Source organism: Plecotus auritus (genome assembly GCF_963455305.1).
Source record: "Plecotus auritus genome assembly, chromosome: 9".
Lineage (NCBI taxonomy): Eukaryota > Metazoa > Chordata > Mammalia > Chiroptera > Vespertilionidae > Plecotus > Plecotus auritus.
The window spans coordinates 71,258,055-71,273,882 of NC_137783.1; the positions used below are offsets into that span (position 1 = coordinate 71,258,055).

Here is a 15,828-nt window from a genome sequence, read left to right on the forward strand (position 1 = left end):
GATGTCATTCTGGACGTCCTTCCTGACAAAGCCAGGGGTCCCGGGTGCCTGCCCGGGCAGCGCTCTCTGGGGTCCCAGGTGCCTGCAGCTGGCCCGGGCGAAGCCGGCCCGGGTCCCGGGTGCCTGTGGCTGGCCAGAGGGAGGGAAGCCCGGGTCCCAGTTGCCTGCAGCTGGCCGGAGGAAGGAAACCTGGGTCTCTGGTGTGGGGGCTGAGGCAGAGGCAGTTAGGGGCGATCAGGCAGGCAGGTGAGCAGTTACGGGCAATCAGGCAGGCAGGCAAGTGGTTAGGGGCGATCAGGCAGGCAGGCAGAGGCAGTTAGGAGCCAGCGGTCCCGGATTGTGAGAGGGTGCAAGCCAGGCTGAGGGATCCCCCCCATGCACGAATTTTGTGCACCAGGCCTCTAGTCCTATATAATAAAGAGCTAATATGCAAATGGTTGTCACACCCTCACACTGTCATGCCATAACAGCTCAGACACTCAACACTGGGGAGAGAGGAATGGGGACCAGCCAGGCACAAATGAGCTCGCGAGGGAGGAATGGGGACCAGCCAGGCTGCGGCCCGGATGAGGGACAAGCTGGCTGCCCTGCGGCCCGGGAGAGGAACAAGCTGCCTGCAGTCCCGGGCGTCAGTGCCTGGGGCTGCAGCCCAGGAGAGGAACAAGCCGGCTGCCCTGCAGTCCCAGGAGTCAGCAGCTGCGCCTGCACCTGCGCCTGTGGCCCGGGAGAGGGACAAGCCACCCACCCTGTGGTCCTGGGCACCTGCAGCTGCAGCCCGGACAAAGCCACCTGCCCACGGTCCCCTGCAACTGTGGCTGGCCCAGGCGAAGCCGGCCCGGGTCCTGGGTGCCTGCAGCCAGCCAGAGGGAGGGAAGCCCAGGTCCCGGGTGCCTGCGACCGGTCGGAGGAGGGAATCCTGGGTCCCGGGTGCAGGGCAAGGCAGAGGTGGTTAGGGGCGATCAGGCCAGTAGGGGAGCAGTTAGGTGTGACCAGGCAGGCAGGCAGGCGAGCATTTAGAAGCCAGCAGTCCCCGATTGTGAGAGGTAGTCAGACATCCCCTGAGGGGTCTTGGATTGGAGAGGGTGCAGGCCAGGGTGAGGTATTCCCCTCGCCCCCGTGCACGAATTTCATGCACTGGGCCTCTAGTCTATATATATAGACTATGACATGTTGTCTATGACATACTGTGGAAGCAGGTGCTTCCTTAGATGTGGCCTCTCTAATTGTCAGGGTGTAATCATATCATTCATTCTTGTGCACTCATTTCTCATATAAACACCTAATGACAATCTTAGCCTGTAGCCATAGCTGAAGATAGTTCCCTTTGATATCACCTCCTTTGCAAAGATTTCCTGTTTGGTAGATATAATAAACAAGCTCATGACATTAACTTTGTGCCTCCCCTGCCCAGCAGTGTGAAAGGTTATTATCTACACATAGAGCATTTGTGATTCAAGTGAGAAATTTCCTGTATATTTTCAGTTACTTATTAGGAAAATTTAAAGTCAACTGGTTTTAATGCATTGCTTGGCCTCCTTTTAACCAAAGAGACATTTATTTTCCATTGAGGAATGAGAGCATTTGATTTCTCAAAGAAGTAACTAGAATGGGATTCTAATAATGGCCCTCACCTCTACCCCCTTGTATCATTCTGTTAATTTTAGAACCTTAGGAGGGATCGCGAGGAGGCAGTGGCTCCTAGCTGGCCAGCTGCCATTATCAGTATGAGGTGGTGATGAGAGGATTGGCCCAGTGACTTTATTACAGTTCAGTTTAGTGGCCCTTTCTTGAGTCCCTGCTGTGTATGAAAACACTGTGGAGGTTAGGACAAATGGAAATATATCTCTCCCACTTACTGACTCTTCAAGGGAATAAACACAATAATATAACTAAGTGTGATATAAGGGATGTAGAGGTATAAACAAAGGACGTGGAGGCACAGAGGAGGAAGCCATTGGCATGGTATTTGTGGTGGACGTCAGCTAAGGCTTCATACAGGAAGTAATACTTGACTGGGCCTTGAAACAGAGTGATATTTCAAATGTGGAAAGGAAAGAAAAAGGCCAGGCCCAGAAAGGAAATAGCAAAAGTAAGGCACATGAACACAGGATATAAGTAGGCTATTAATACTAGAATGACCAGGGAGAAGTGGGAAAGGTAAGGTGGAATTGGATGGTGAAGGACCTTAAATGACAGTGCCCTTCCATCACTGGAAGAGCAGGCTTGATTTTGGAAAATGGTGAGTTGGATGAGTTTTACTCTCATTAACAACCCCATCCTCTTTGCTGTCTGGTTTTCTTCTTTCTCCCGCCTACAGAAGGTGAGCTCTATCTCAAGAGGCAGGTGCTGACTCTGTCCCAGCTCAACATTTGTTCTCAGGGTTAACTCTTCTGATACCATAGTTCCTACTCTCATTTGTTTGGTAATAACTATATATAGTTGATTTCAGAGAGGAATGGAGAGGGTGAGAGAGAATGTTACACAAATCATATCGTTACCTTCTTGCTCAATGATGATAGAGAATCACTGATTGTCTGCCTCCTGCATGTCCTCTACTGGAGATCGAGCCCACAACCCAGGCATGTGCCCTTCACCAGAATCGAACCCAGAACCCTTCAGTCCGCAGGCCAACCCTCTATCCACTGAGCCAAATTGGCTAGGGCTCTCCTCTCTCTTTGAACAGTGAGAGGTGGAGAAAAGAAGGAGGGAAGTGAAGCTAAAATGTAACCATTTTTTGTTCAATCTACATATATAAAAGGCTAATATGCAAAATGTCCCCTTAGGAGTTCGGCCAGGAGACCAGGAGTTCGATTGCTCACTATGATGTGCGCTGACCACCAGGGGGCGGTGCAGAATTAAGGAAAGCCCTGACTGGCAGCCAGCAGCTGGGGAAGGGAGACCCTGGCGGGCAGCCAGAAGGCCCCGATTGGCCCTGATCACCGGCCAGGCCTAGAGGACCCTACCCATGCACAAATTTCGTTCACTAAGCCTCTAGTTTATAAACAAGTTGCATATTCTTTATTTTGAATAAACGGCTTTAATAATCCTATATAATGAAGAGGTAATATGCAAATTGACCCTCACGCCCTCACAAGATGGCTGCCTACCACCAGGCCGGCAGGGGTTAGTGAAGGACAACCAAATGACTGAAAAAACAGGCTGTATGGGGTGAACAGGCCGGCAGGGGGCTTAGTGAGGGACAACCAAACGGCTAAACAAGCAGGCTGCGTGGGGCAACCAGGCCAGCAGGGGGGTTAGTGAAGGACAACAAAACGACTGAACTAGCAGGCTGCGTGGGGCGACCAGGCTGGCAGGGGGGTTAGTGAGGGATGACTAAACAACTGAACAATAGGCTGTGTGCAGTAACCAGGCCGGCAGGGGTTTAGTGAGGGACTATCAAATGACTGAACAGTAGGCTGCGTGGGGCGACCAGGCTGGCAGGGGGTAAAGTTGCAGGCGACCAGGCCAGCAGTGGGGGGGGGGGGGGGGGTCAGTTAGGGGCGACCAGGCCAGTAGAGGGGGGAAGTTGGGGGCAACCAGGATGGCAGGGGGGGAGTTAGGGGCGACCAGGCAGGCAGGCAGGCAAGTGAACAATTAGAGCCAGCGGTCCAGGATTGTGAGAGAGTTGTCCAACTGCTGGTTTAGGGGATCGGGCCTAAACTGGCAGTCAGACATCCCCCAAGGGGTCCCGGATTGGAAAGGATGCAGGCTGGAATGAGGGGACACCTCCCCATTCATGAATTTCATGCACCAGTCCTCTAGTCCTATATAATAAAGAGCTAATATGCAAATGGTTATCACGCCCTCATGCCGTCATACTGTAACAGCTCAGACACTCAACACTGGGGAGAGAGGAATGGGGACCAGCCAGGCACAAATGAGCTCACGAGAGAGGAATGGGGGCCAGCCAGGCACAAATGAGCTCGTGAGAGAGGAATGGGGACCAGCCAGGCTGTGGCCCGGGAGAGGGACAAGCCGCCCGCCCAGTGGTTCCAGGTGCCTGCAGCTGTGGTCCAGGCGAAGCCATCTGCCCCTGGTCTCCTGCGGCTGTGGCTGGCCTGGGCAAAGCTGGCCTAGGTTCTGGGTGCCTGCAGCCAGCCAGAGGGAGGGAAGCCTGGGTCCCAAGTGCCTGTGACCGGCCAGAGAGGGAATCCTGGGTCCTGGGTGCGGGGTGAGGCAGAGGCAGTTAGGGGTGATCATGCCAGTAGGAGAGCAGTTAGGGGCAATCAGGCAGGCAGGCAGAGGTGGTTAGGGGGGGATCAGCAGGGAGGTAGAGGTGGTTATGGAAGATCAGGCAGGCAGGCAGAGGGGTTAGGGGAGATCAGGCAGGCAGGCGAGTGGTAAGGAGTCAGTGGTCCTGGATTGCAAGAGGCAGTCGGACATCCCCCAAGGGGTCCTGGATTGGAGAGGGTGCAGGCCAGTCTGAGGGACCCCCAACCCCCGTGCACGAATTTCATGCACCGAGCCTCCAGTTCTATATAATCCTATATAATAAAGAGCTAATATGCAAATGGTTGTCACACCATCGTGCCCTCATGCTGGGGACTGGGGACCTGAGGCCACGCCCCCGCCCCAGGGCTGGGGGACCTGAGGCCGGGCTGGGGGACCTTAGGCCACACCCCCACCCCAGCACTGGGGCCAGGGGACCTGAGTCCGGGCCCCCCATGCTGGAACCGGGGGACCTGTGGCCACGCCCCCTGCCCCAGCACCAGGTCGGGGGTTCTGAGGCTGCACCGCCTGCCTGGCGGGGCTTGATGGAGGACCTGAGGCTGCGCACCCCCCCCCCCCCCGGCGGTACTTGGCGGGGGTCGGGCTGTCCGGGTCTAGGTCTTGCGCGATTTTGAGGCGCATGCGGGTGAGTGAAGACTTGACTCTGGGTCCCGCAGCATGCCCCAGACTCTGCCAGGAGGGAGATTTTCATATAAATTTATTAATTTTCTTTTATCTCTGACACTTCTATTATAGAGAAAGAGCAGATAGCAATATTAAAACATTTCCTCTAATTAATTCCCTTTTAATGTGCATGAATTTCATGTACCGGGCCACTAGTAAAGAGCTAATATGCAAATGGTCATCACGCCCTCTCATCGTCACACCCTCACCTCGTAACTGCTCGGACACTCAACATTTGGGAGAGAGGAATGGGGACTAGCCAGGCACAAATGAGCTCACAAGAAAGGAATAGGGACCAACCAGGCTGCGGCCCAGGAGAGGGACAAGCCTCGTGGTCCCGGCCCCAGTGCCTGGGACTGCGGCCTGGGAGAGGGACAAGTCGCCCGCTCCATGGTCCTGGGTGCCAGCGGCTGCGCCTGCGCCCCGGGAGAGGGCCAAGCCACACGCCCCGCGGTCCCAGGTGCCAGTGGCTGCGCCTGCGCCTGTCCCTGTGGCCTGGCCTGGGAGAGGGACAAGCTGCCTGCCCCACGGTCCCCTGCGGCTTCAGCCGGCCCAGGTCCTGGGTGCCTGTGACCAGCTGGAGGAGGAAATCCTCAGTCCCGGGTGTGGGGCGAGGTAAAGGCAGTTAGAGGCGATCAGGCCAGCAGGGGAACAATTAGGGGCGATTAGGCAAGCAGGCAGAGGTGGTTAGCGGGATCATGCATGCAGGCAGGCAGGCGAGTGGTTAGGAGCCAGTGGTCCCGGATTCTGAGAGGCAGTCGGACATCCCCCAAGGGGTCCCGTATTGGAAAGGGTGCAGACCGGGATGAGGGAACCACCCCCCTCCCCGTGCATGAATTTTGTGCACCGGGCCTCTAGCAATAATAATAATGCCACTTTGTCTGATTTTTAAAGTCAGTGTCTAAATGTATTTGACGTGGGAAGTAAAAATAATAGGACATTTTGGGTCCAGTTGAGTAGGCTTATATGTATTTATGGTTGTCATGTGGTCTTATCATCGATCATTATCCAATTTCATTTTCGTCCTTAGAGGATCAAGTATACTTGCCTCACTGAGCCTAGGCTTTCGAAGGGAACAGTGCTTATTTTTCTGACATAAACCAATGATACTGTTAGTTTACCCAGATAGCTTTTGCATTCCAGCTCATCTATAGCTCTGTTATTTTAAGATTAAGTGCCTGGTTATATAATTTCTGAATGTTCTCTTTTCACACTGAATATTCAAACTTAAGGACTCAGAACCTTTATTCCAGTGACTAGAAGCTAGTGTTTGCTAGGTTAAGATAACATGAGTTATGTTCATTTGCCTTTCTAGATTTTGGCTTCAGTAACCTTTTCACTCCTGGGCAGCTGCTGAAGACCTGGTGTGGTAGTCCTCCCTATGCTGCACCTGAACTCTTTGAAGGAAAGGAGTACGATGGGCCCAAAGTGGACATCTGGGTATGTGACTGCCTTCTCTTATGCCCATAACATTAATTACCCTGGACTGATGACATCTGTTTTCATCCCAGGAGACACAAAATGTTGCATGAGAATTCAGATCTTGCTCACCTCTCTTTGAATTCCCAGTTCTTTTTTTTTTTAGAATTATTTATTTTTAAAAATATATAATTTTATTGCCCTAACCGGTTTGGCTCAGTGGGTAGAACATCAGCCTGCGGATTCAAGGGTCCCAGGTTTGATTCTGGTCAAGGGCATGTACCTTGGTTGCGGGCACATCCTCAGTAGGGGGTGTGCAGGATGCAGCTGATGGATGTTTCTCTCTCATCGATGTTTCTGGCTCTTTCTCCCTCTCCCTTCCTCTATAAAAAATCAATAAAATATATTTTAAAAAATACATATATATATATATATATAATTTTATTGATTTCAGAGAGGAAGGGAGAGGGAGAGGGAGATAGAAACATCAATGATGAGAGAATCATTGATCAGCTGCCTCCTGCACCCCACTACTGGGAATCAAGCTCACAATCTGGGCATGTGCCCTTGACCAGAATTGAACCCAGGACCCTTCAGTCCGCAGTCCAGTGCTCTATCCACTGAGCCAAACCAGCCAGGGCTGAATTCCCAGTTCTTTATGCAATCTTTTCCCCAGCAGTTGTCTTAGGGATTGAGCCACAGATTTCAAACTCCCGCTTTGCCTGTGCAAAAAGAAAAAACCAAGGGCAATTGGGTGGATGCCCTTGTCAAGAACAGATTCTTTCTGTTGTTGCTACTTGCTGTCTTCCTAGAGGATGAATACTGAGAGCAATTCTAGATTGCTCCTGCACATCCCAAACTAATGTCTGGAAGCAAAGAAGAATGTTAACGATTCTAAAGATGATTGGCCTTGACAATGCCCCATATTATTTCTCATAAATAAAAAAAGGAAGAAGAAGTTTGTTCTATTATCTTGTGCATGACTCACATATTCTTCAGACAAATGCTATAATTGCCTCTTTATTTCCTCTCATGCAATTAATTGCATGCACTCTCTGTTTGGGATGCAGAGCCTTGGAGTCGTCCTCTATGTGCTTGTGTGTGGTGCCCTGCCGTTTGATGGGAGCACACTGCAGAATCTGCGTGCCCGAGTGTTGAGTGGGAAGTTCCGCATCCCATTTTTTATGTCCACAGGTAAGGGTGTTGCCAACACACAGCTATGACTGGTTTCATGGAAAGTTAGACATGTTATCCTAGGAATTGAGTGATGGAGCATAAAGGGCCCATTTAACAACATTTCTTAGCTCCAGTTTGCTGAATCGGTCCCTCTGGAGGGAAGGTTGGGAAGGAGCCGTGTGCAGGCTTCAGCATTGGAGAGCCCTGCTAAGTTGGTCTGAGTTTGACTTTGGGCTCTGCATATAGCAACTAGTGTTATGTGGCAAATTACTAAATCTTCTGAGCTTTATTTATGTTTATTCTTAAATCTAATTTAATTAATTTATTTTTTGAATCTTTGTTGTTAAAAGTATTACATATGTCCCCCTTTTTCCCCCATTGACCTCCTGCAGGCAGCCCCACCCTCCGCCCCAGACCTTCACCACCCAGTTGTGTGTTGTGTGTGTCCATGGGTTATGTATATATTAATACAAGGTCTTTGGTTGATTAGTTCTCACCCACCCTCCCTCCCCTGCCTTCCCTCCGAGGTTCCACACTGTTCCATGCTTCCATGTCTCTAGATCTACTCCATCAGTTTATTTTGCTAATTAGATTCCACATATGAGTGAGATCATGTAATACTTGTCTTTCTCTGACTGAATTATTTCGCTTAGCATGATACTCTCCAGGTCCCTCCATGCTGTCTCAAAGGGTAAGAGACCCTTCTTTCTTACTGCTGCATAGTATTCCGTGGTGTAAATGTACCACAGCTTTTTAATCCACTCTTCTACTAATGGGCAGTTGGGCTATTTCCAGATCTTAGCTATGGTAAATTGTGCTGCTATGAACATAGGGGTGCATACATTCTTTCTGATTGGTGCTTTGGGTCTCTTAGGATATATTCCTAGAAGTGGGATCACTGGGTCAAATGGCAGTGCCATATTTAATTTTTTGAGGAAACTCCGTACTGTTTTTTATAATGGCTGCACCAGTCTGCATTCCCACCAGTAGTATACTAGGGTTTCCTCTTCTCCACATCCTCGCCAGCACTCATTATTTGTTGATTTGCTGATGGTAGCCATTCTGACAGGTGTGAGGTGATAACTTATTGTCGTTTTAATTTGCATCTCTCTGATGCTCGGTAACTTTGAGCATCCTATGTAATAAAATCCTAATATGCAAATCGACCAATGATCAGTCGCTATGGTGCACACTGACCACTAGGGGGCAGATGCTCAATTCAGGAGCTGCCCCCTGGTGGTCAGTGTGCTCCCACAGGGGGAGCACTGCTCAGCCAGAAGCCGGGCTGATGGCTGGTGAGTGCCTCAGCAGTGGCATGAGCCTCTCCCGCCTCTGCGGCAGCGCTAAGGATGTCCAACTGACAGCTTAGGCCCGCTTCCTCCAGGGAGTGGGCCTAAGCCATCAGTCAGACATCCCCCAAGGGGTCCCACACTGCAAGAGGGCGCAGGCCAGGCTGAGGGACCCTCCCCCACAGTGCACAAATGTCATGCACTGGGCCTCTACTTTTTTCATATGTCTCTTGGCTATCTGTATGTCCTCTTTGGAGAAGTGTCTATTTAGGTCCTTTGCTTATTTTTTAATTTATTGGGTTTTTTTTGTTTCTAATTTTGTAAGTTTCTTATAAATTTTGGATGTTAACCTTTTATCAGATATATCATTAGTGAATATATTCTCCCATTCAGTGGGTTGATGGTTTGCTTTGATGTGCAAAAACTTTTTAGTTTGATTTAGTTCCATTAGTTTATTTTCCTTTTGTTTTCCTTGCTTGAGGAGATATATCACAAAAAATATTGCTACGATAGATGTCTGATATTTTACTGCCAATGTTTTCTTTTAGGATTTTTATGGTTTTGAGTCTAACATTTAAGTCTTTAATCCATTTTGTCTTTATTCTTGTGTGTGGTGTAAAGAGGTGGTCTAGTTTCATTTTTTGGACATATCTGTACAATTTTCCCAGCACCATTTATTGAATAGGCTATCTTCACCCCATTGTATGTTTTGGCCTCCTGTGTAAAGTATTAACTATAAGTATTTTTTTTTTGTTAAATGAGTGGTTAGGCCCTAACAGGTTTGGCTCAGTGGATAGAGCATCACCTACGGACTCAAGGGTCCCAGGTTTGATTCCGGTCAAGGGCATGTACCTTGGTTGCGGGTACATCCCCAGTAGGAGGTATGCAGGAGGCAGCTGATCAGTGTTTATAACTCTCTATCTCTCTCTCTTCCTCTCTGTAAAAAATCAATAAAATATATTTAAAAACAAATAAATAAGTAAATGAGTGATTAGTAGAATAAGTAGCTCTTAGAAAAATTTAACACTGAAAAGAGATACCAGATATCCAAAATCTAGGTTTTTTTTAACCACCATTAATATGCACATAAGAAAATAACATTTTAACGACAATGCAGTAAGCAATCTACTTAGTTTTGCTTAATTATGACTTCATTTTAAGGAATAACATACAGAGTGTACATCCATTTGGGTTGGACAAAATAGAGGCACATGGAAATTACATTTTAGAGTAACTGACTGTGTTCCTTAGAGCTAATGACTTATAAATAGTATGTCAGATAATGATAAGTGCTTTGAGAAAGGTAAATAGGGAAGGAGGTTAGGAACAGAAGCGGTAGATTATTTTAGAAAGTACAGCCAGGGAACCCCTTCACTGAGAAAGCAACACTCCCACCAGCAGTGAAGGAGAGGGCCTGCTGTTCCACATTCTCACCAGAATTTGATGTTATCAGTGCTTTCAATTTTTGATATTTTAATAGATATGTGGTAGTATTTTATTGTATTTTGCAATTCTCTAGTGATGTATGATGATGAGCAGTTTTACGTGCACATTTATCATCTATACTAGAGGCCCAGTGCATGAAATTCGTGCATGGTAGGGTCCCTAGGCCTGGCTGGTGATCAGGGCTGATCAGGTTCCCCGCCTCCCCACCTCTTCCTTCTCTTGCCACCTGTGCGCTGCCACTGTGCGATTCCTGCTTCCCCTTGCCCCCCTTGCTTCCCTGCCTCCTCCTTTCCTTGCTTCCTCAGCACCCTGCCACCACTGCTGGTTGCCCACCATGTTCCACGCTACCCCCTGGTGGTCAGTGCATGTCATAGAGAGTGATCGAGTTCCCAGTCAAATTCCCAAGGGAACACTTTGCATATTAGCCTTTTATATATATAGACATCTTATTTGGTGATATGTCTGTCCAAGTGTTCTGCCTACTTTTTAATTGAATTCTTTGTTTTCTTATTGTTGAGTCACTCTTTACTTTTGAAACACCTTTTTTCTTGTTGCTACTTTGACACCATGCTCTCCACTTTCTGGGTGCACCTTCTCAGTCTTCTCTCCAGATTCCTCGTTCTCTGTTCATCCTTTAACGCTTCCCTTCTTTGATCATCTTTCTGATCCGTCATACTGCCATGGCCGCAGAGATCTCTGGGATGGATGTTCAGTCTCCAAATAGTGCGCAGTCAGCTCTCTGGCCCTGGCCTCTCCTCCAGGACGAAGGGCTGTGTATCTAACTAGTTGCTGCTGTGATTAGTGTCACTTTTATGCCTCTAATTCACATCCATGGAAATATTTTTGTTCTTTTGTTGTTGTTGTTCATCCTCACCCAAGGATATTTTCTCATTGATTTTTAGAGAGAGTAGAAGGGAGGGGAGGAGACACAGAGAGAGAAACATCAATGTGAGAGAGACACATCAATTGGTTGCCTCCCATAGGGGTGGAGAGTGAGCCTGCAACTGAGTTATGTGCCCTTGACTGGAATTGAACCCAGGACCCTTCAGTTGGAGGGCCACACTGTATCCACTGGGCCAAACCAGCTAGGGCAACGGAAACATTTTCAAAACGGAATTTAACTCCCCCTGTCCTCCAAATTTCTCTATTCTGTGTTCTCTAATTTAGTGAATGGCATCACCATCAGATGAAGGCAGAAACTAGCCTTGATTTCTCCTCTCTCATCACCGCCATCGCCAACCTAGTATAACCAAATCCTATAGATCCAACCCTCCGTTCCGATAGCAACTTCTGTGGTAGCCCTTGCCTAGATTCAGTTGTCGCCAATAAATGGATTCATGGCTGCAGTTTTGCCCCTCTCTCATCTGATCTCCACACTGCTGCGTGAGTAATCTTTGCAAAGCATGAAAAATAAAGCCACACACACACACACACACACACACACACACCTGATCATGTCCCTTTCCAGCTTCACTTTGTCAGTGGTTTATCATTGCCTTTAGGCTGAAGTTTACTTGTTATAGCAACTAGAGTGCTAACTCTCAAACTTTTTATCGTCACCACAGTGAAAACTACTTTTTATACTCTGAGCTAAGACTCCCTCCCATTCACACACATCCACAATAGAAAAAAAAGGTTTTTTACAAAGCAAAATTTGCCTTTACTATGTACAGTATATATATTATTCTGTTACATTAGAAATGCTGATTATAACTTACTAAGTTGACCTCATGACTGCTGTTTTAAAGAACAATGGCAGAGAAATGTCTTTATGATCTGGCTCCTATCTGTTTCTTTAGTCTAACTCCCATTCTACATCTAGTCACCCTAATTTCCTTCTGGTTCCCTCCCACACCCCACCCCACCACCCCATCCACCCTTGTATTCTAGAATGAGAATTAGATGTGATAGAAATAAATCTAGATCATTTCTACCATTCTTTGGGTCTCTGGACCTTTATCATGGGACTTAGCAAGCTTTTTATTGTATTACTTCTTTCATTATATATCTTCCTTATTTTCTCTAGACTGTGAGTAAATGGAACCCGGCTTTAAACCTCTAGGGGCTTTCATTTACACTTAGAATAAAATTCAAATAGTTGTTGTCATTATGGCCTACAAGGCACAACTGTGATCACCCTATACCCCTCCTAACCCTTAAACTCGTTTTCTACTGCTCTTCACCTTGGGTTCTGAGTTCCACCCACACAGGCCTCCCTGTCCAGCACACACACTCCTGTTCTCTCAAATATTTGCATGGCTGGCCTCCTTACCTCACTTGAGGTTTCCGGTTAGGTGTCCCCTTACAGAGGCCTTTCCTGACAGCCCCATCACCCTTTCCCATCTCTCAACTTTATTTTTTCATAGCACTTTCCACCATCTGGCATTATTGATTTATGTGTCCCCACACCCCATTTCCACTGTCTCCTGATGGTAATACAACTTTGGTTTTGTTCAGTGCTGTATACCCAGGGCTTAGGACAAAATATGTGTTAAATGATTAGGTTTGTTAAAATGCTAACTACTAAAACCCCTCCAGAGTGTACACTTGTATTCAAATAATAATACTAATAACATTTCTGTATGGCTTTAGAATTTACACAGTATTTCCTATACTTGATCTAATTTGAACTATTATAACTGTACTATGGAATTGGCATTGACACCTATTTTATCGTTTTGCCAGTGAAGTTTAAGAAACTGACGTTTAAAAAAATCAGTTTACTTGCTAAAGCCACAGTAATAAATGGTTAAGTCAGCACTCATTTCCGTGGATGCCCCACTTTCACCACAGTGCAGTAGGAAGGACAAGATGAGCAGCCCTCCTCTGCTTCCCAGCGTCCTCAGGGTCCCCTGTGAGCGGCGTGACCCTTACCTCCCCCCACCTTGGCACCATGGTAGGTGTTTACTCGAGCCTCACTAGAGCTGGCTTCAGGTTGTGAGTGCTGGCCGAATAACTAACCATACTGCCAACCACATTGGCTGTTAGTGCTTAGAAATAAACTCTGTTGCATTTAACTACTTAGAAAGAATATTTGTAATATGATCCAAGTTAACATGAAATTTAAAAACTCAGAGAACACCAACATAATTATCCTAAACGTGGTCATTTTTTAATCCCAGACAAGTAATTCCTTAAGTTGGATAATTTTTATAAAATTAAGTACAGAAAATGAGAAACAACCCAGTCTAGGAAGTGAGCAGATGATGCTATGTTACCAGTCTGATCTCTTCTGCCCTCAAGGATATCCCAGTGCTCAGCCTTGCCTCAATCCCAAAGGCCCACCGGAGAATGCTGTCTCAGGGATAAGGCCTGGGAGAAAATGGATTTATAAGGTGGTTTAGTCTTTTCTTAGCGTAGACATCCTATACATAAAGTTTCAGGTTCAGATGAAGGAAACCGAGTCTTTCCTTTCTGTAAACACTTATAGTTTTGGGGCCCAGTTGCCCTTCACTAGACCTGGAGGCCATTCTTTGGGTGGAGCCTGTAGCCCACTGTCCCTGCACTACAGGAGGTCGTGTAGAGGAAGAATGTACCAAAGAACAGAACCGTTTTCTCTCTTAGGCTGTTGTCACAGACTTGAGCTGAGTTGACCTATTTTTCTGCCAAAAGAATATAGGAACTCCAGCAGAGGTGGTATCATTTTCTAAGTTAGCATTTGGGAGGCAATGTGGGGAAGGCCCCCAGAGTCTAGCTTCTTCTAGCGAGTTGAATTCCAGAGTCTCTACAGCTGTGTAGGAGGCCATGCAGTACAAATGGACATAGTTCAAGAATTCTAAGCGTCTCTTTATTGTCAGTGATGTATGGAATGAAGTACCCTCACACTTAGTGGGTATCTCTATGCCTGGTTCTTCTTTGTTTGATACAAGCTTCCCTTCTTGGGCATCCTGACATATGCCAAAGACTTGCACTGGAATGATGATGCTATAAATTTCAAAGAGGACTTACTCAAGGCTGAATTGACTTTAAACCACCTAGTTTTATAGTTAAGTAAAATGTCACTCCCTAGAATTTCACTCCTTTACATCAAAACTGTGTTTCACACATCATCTTCCATAAACCCAATGGTGCCTGGTGTAGTATAAACATTCAGTAAATATTTTTTAATGACAAACTGCATCATCATCAATTACCTATAGACTTTTACACCAGACCCCAGTGGTTTATTATTATCAAAGAGTTAGGTGACTCACTGATTATCTGAATTATTAATTGGTTTTATGTGCATTTGTTGTGTAGGTGGTATGTAAATGACCAGGTCAAGTGAATTCTAGTTCTAAAAAGGTTTTGATCTACGATAGACTTTCTTTTTGATCTACTATAAATGTATTTTACTTGACTAGTGTTTTTGGATTAAATTTCTCAGAGCATCCCAGAAAGTATTCAGGTACAACACTGAGCCTGAATAATAGAAGGAGTAAAAGCTGGAACTTGTTTTGATTGAGCTGTTGCTGAAGATGAGAGGTGGCCTGGCTATGTGGTAGCAGATGCTTTCTCTGTCCCCTCCCACTGAGGAAAGCCAACAACTTACATTTTTTTGAGCACCAGACTTATTCACTCCTAATATATTTTTAAAAACTAATGGAGGCCTACTTCTTAAAGCCTACTTTCTCTTATTCACCATCATACTGCTAGCAAATGTAGTAAGATCAGTCATTTATTTAACTGAAGGAAAATTAATTTACAGTGAAAAAAAAACTGCAGTGACAGTGAGCACATAGAGATCTCTCACGGGACAATGTTTTTGAGTCCTTATTGACTAGACTTCATTGTGACTTAATGAATTGTAATACTGCACAGCACTTTATCACTGGGAATGGAAGGTCCAGACTTACAGATGCTTCTGATGGAGACTGTGCTTTGCATCTCCTGCCAAAATCTTCTACTTAGACTTGGACAACTGGGCCCTGATTGGCTTACTCATCGAGAACCTTGAAGCATCTTGCCTGGCTAAAAGCATTTTGTTTAGAGGAAGTGGGACAGGAGATTAAAGCAGCTCACCCACCAGTCTCCTTCTACTAAGGGGCTCAGAGTCCTCAAAGCATTTCTCTCATTCCTTTCTGAGGCATACTGTACTGCAGGAGAAAATCTGTGTGGTGCTTTCTTGTCAACGAATGCAGAAATCACAAACGATGTCAGCAAAGAGGCTAGATCTATGTAGGTCAGAGGTAAGCAGGCCTCCCCTGACCAGCTCCATGATTTTACCTTATATAATAGAAAACCAGTGGGTAAATACTGGTACTGCCCTATTTATTATTACCCCTTTCAAGCAAAGTGTCTCCTACCTTATAGAGGAAAATAGAGAAAAGGAAGAAATTCTGAGTGGAAGGACTCCAGAGATTTGGGCAATAGCTCACATTCATTGAACACTTCGTAGAGAACTGTTGCATTAACTTACTTAATATCCAAAATAACCCTATGAAGTAGGCTGCTCTTGTGATCTGATAGACAAGAACATTGGCAGAGCTGAGATTTGAATCCTGGCAGTCTGGCTTAAGAAACTGTCTGTCTTGGATTATAATTTAATTCTCAATAAATACACACCTGCCAAGTTATTCCAATTAACAAAAGAGTCTTGGAATAGACATTTTGTCCATCTACAGCT

General features: G+C 46.5%; 1 protein-coding gene across 5 annotated transcripts in view; it reads left to right on the forward strand.

The window, feature by feature from the left end:
• Positions 1-15,828, forward strand: part of SIK3 (SIK family kinase 3) — a 290,306-nt gene that overhangs the window by 228,154 nt on the left and 46,324 nt on the right. For all 5 annotated transcript variants that reach the window (XM_080688523.1, XM_080688524.1, XM_080688521.1 and 2 more), the window contains exons 5-6: positions 6,209-6,333; positions 7,383-7,506. In XM_080688523.1, coding sequence (XP_080544649.1) covers positions 6,209-6,333; positions 7,383-7,506 — 249 coding nt within the window. The remainder of the gene's footprint in view (positions 1-6,208; positions 6,334-7,382; positions 7,507-15,828) is intronic.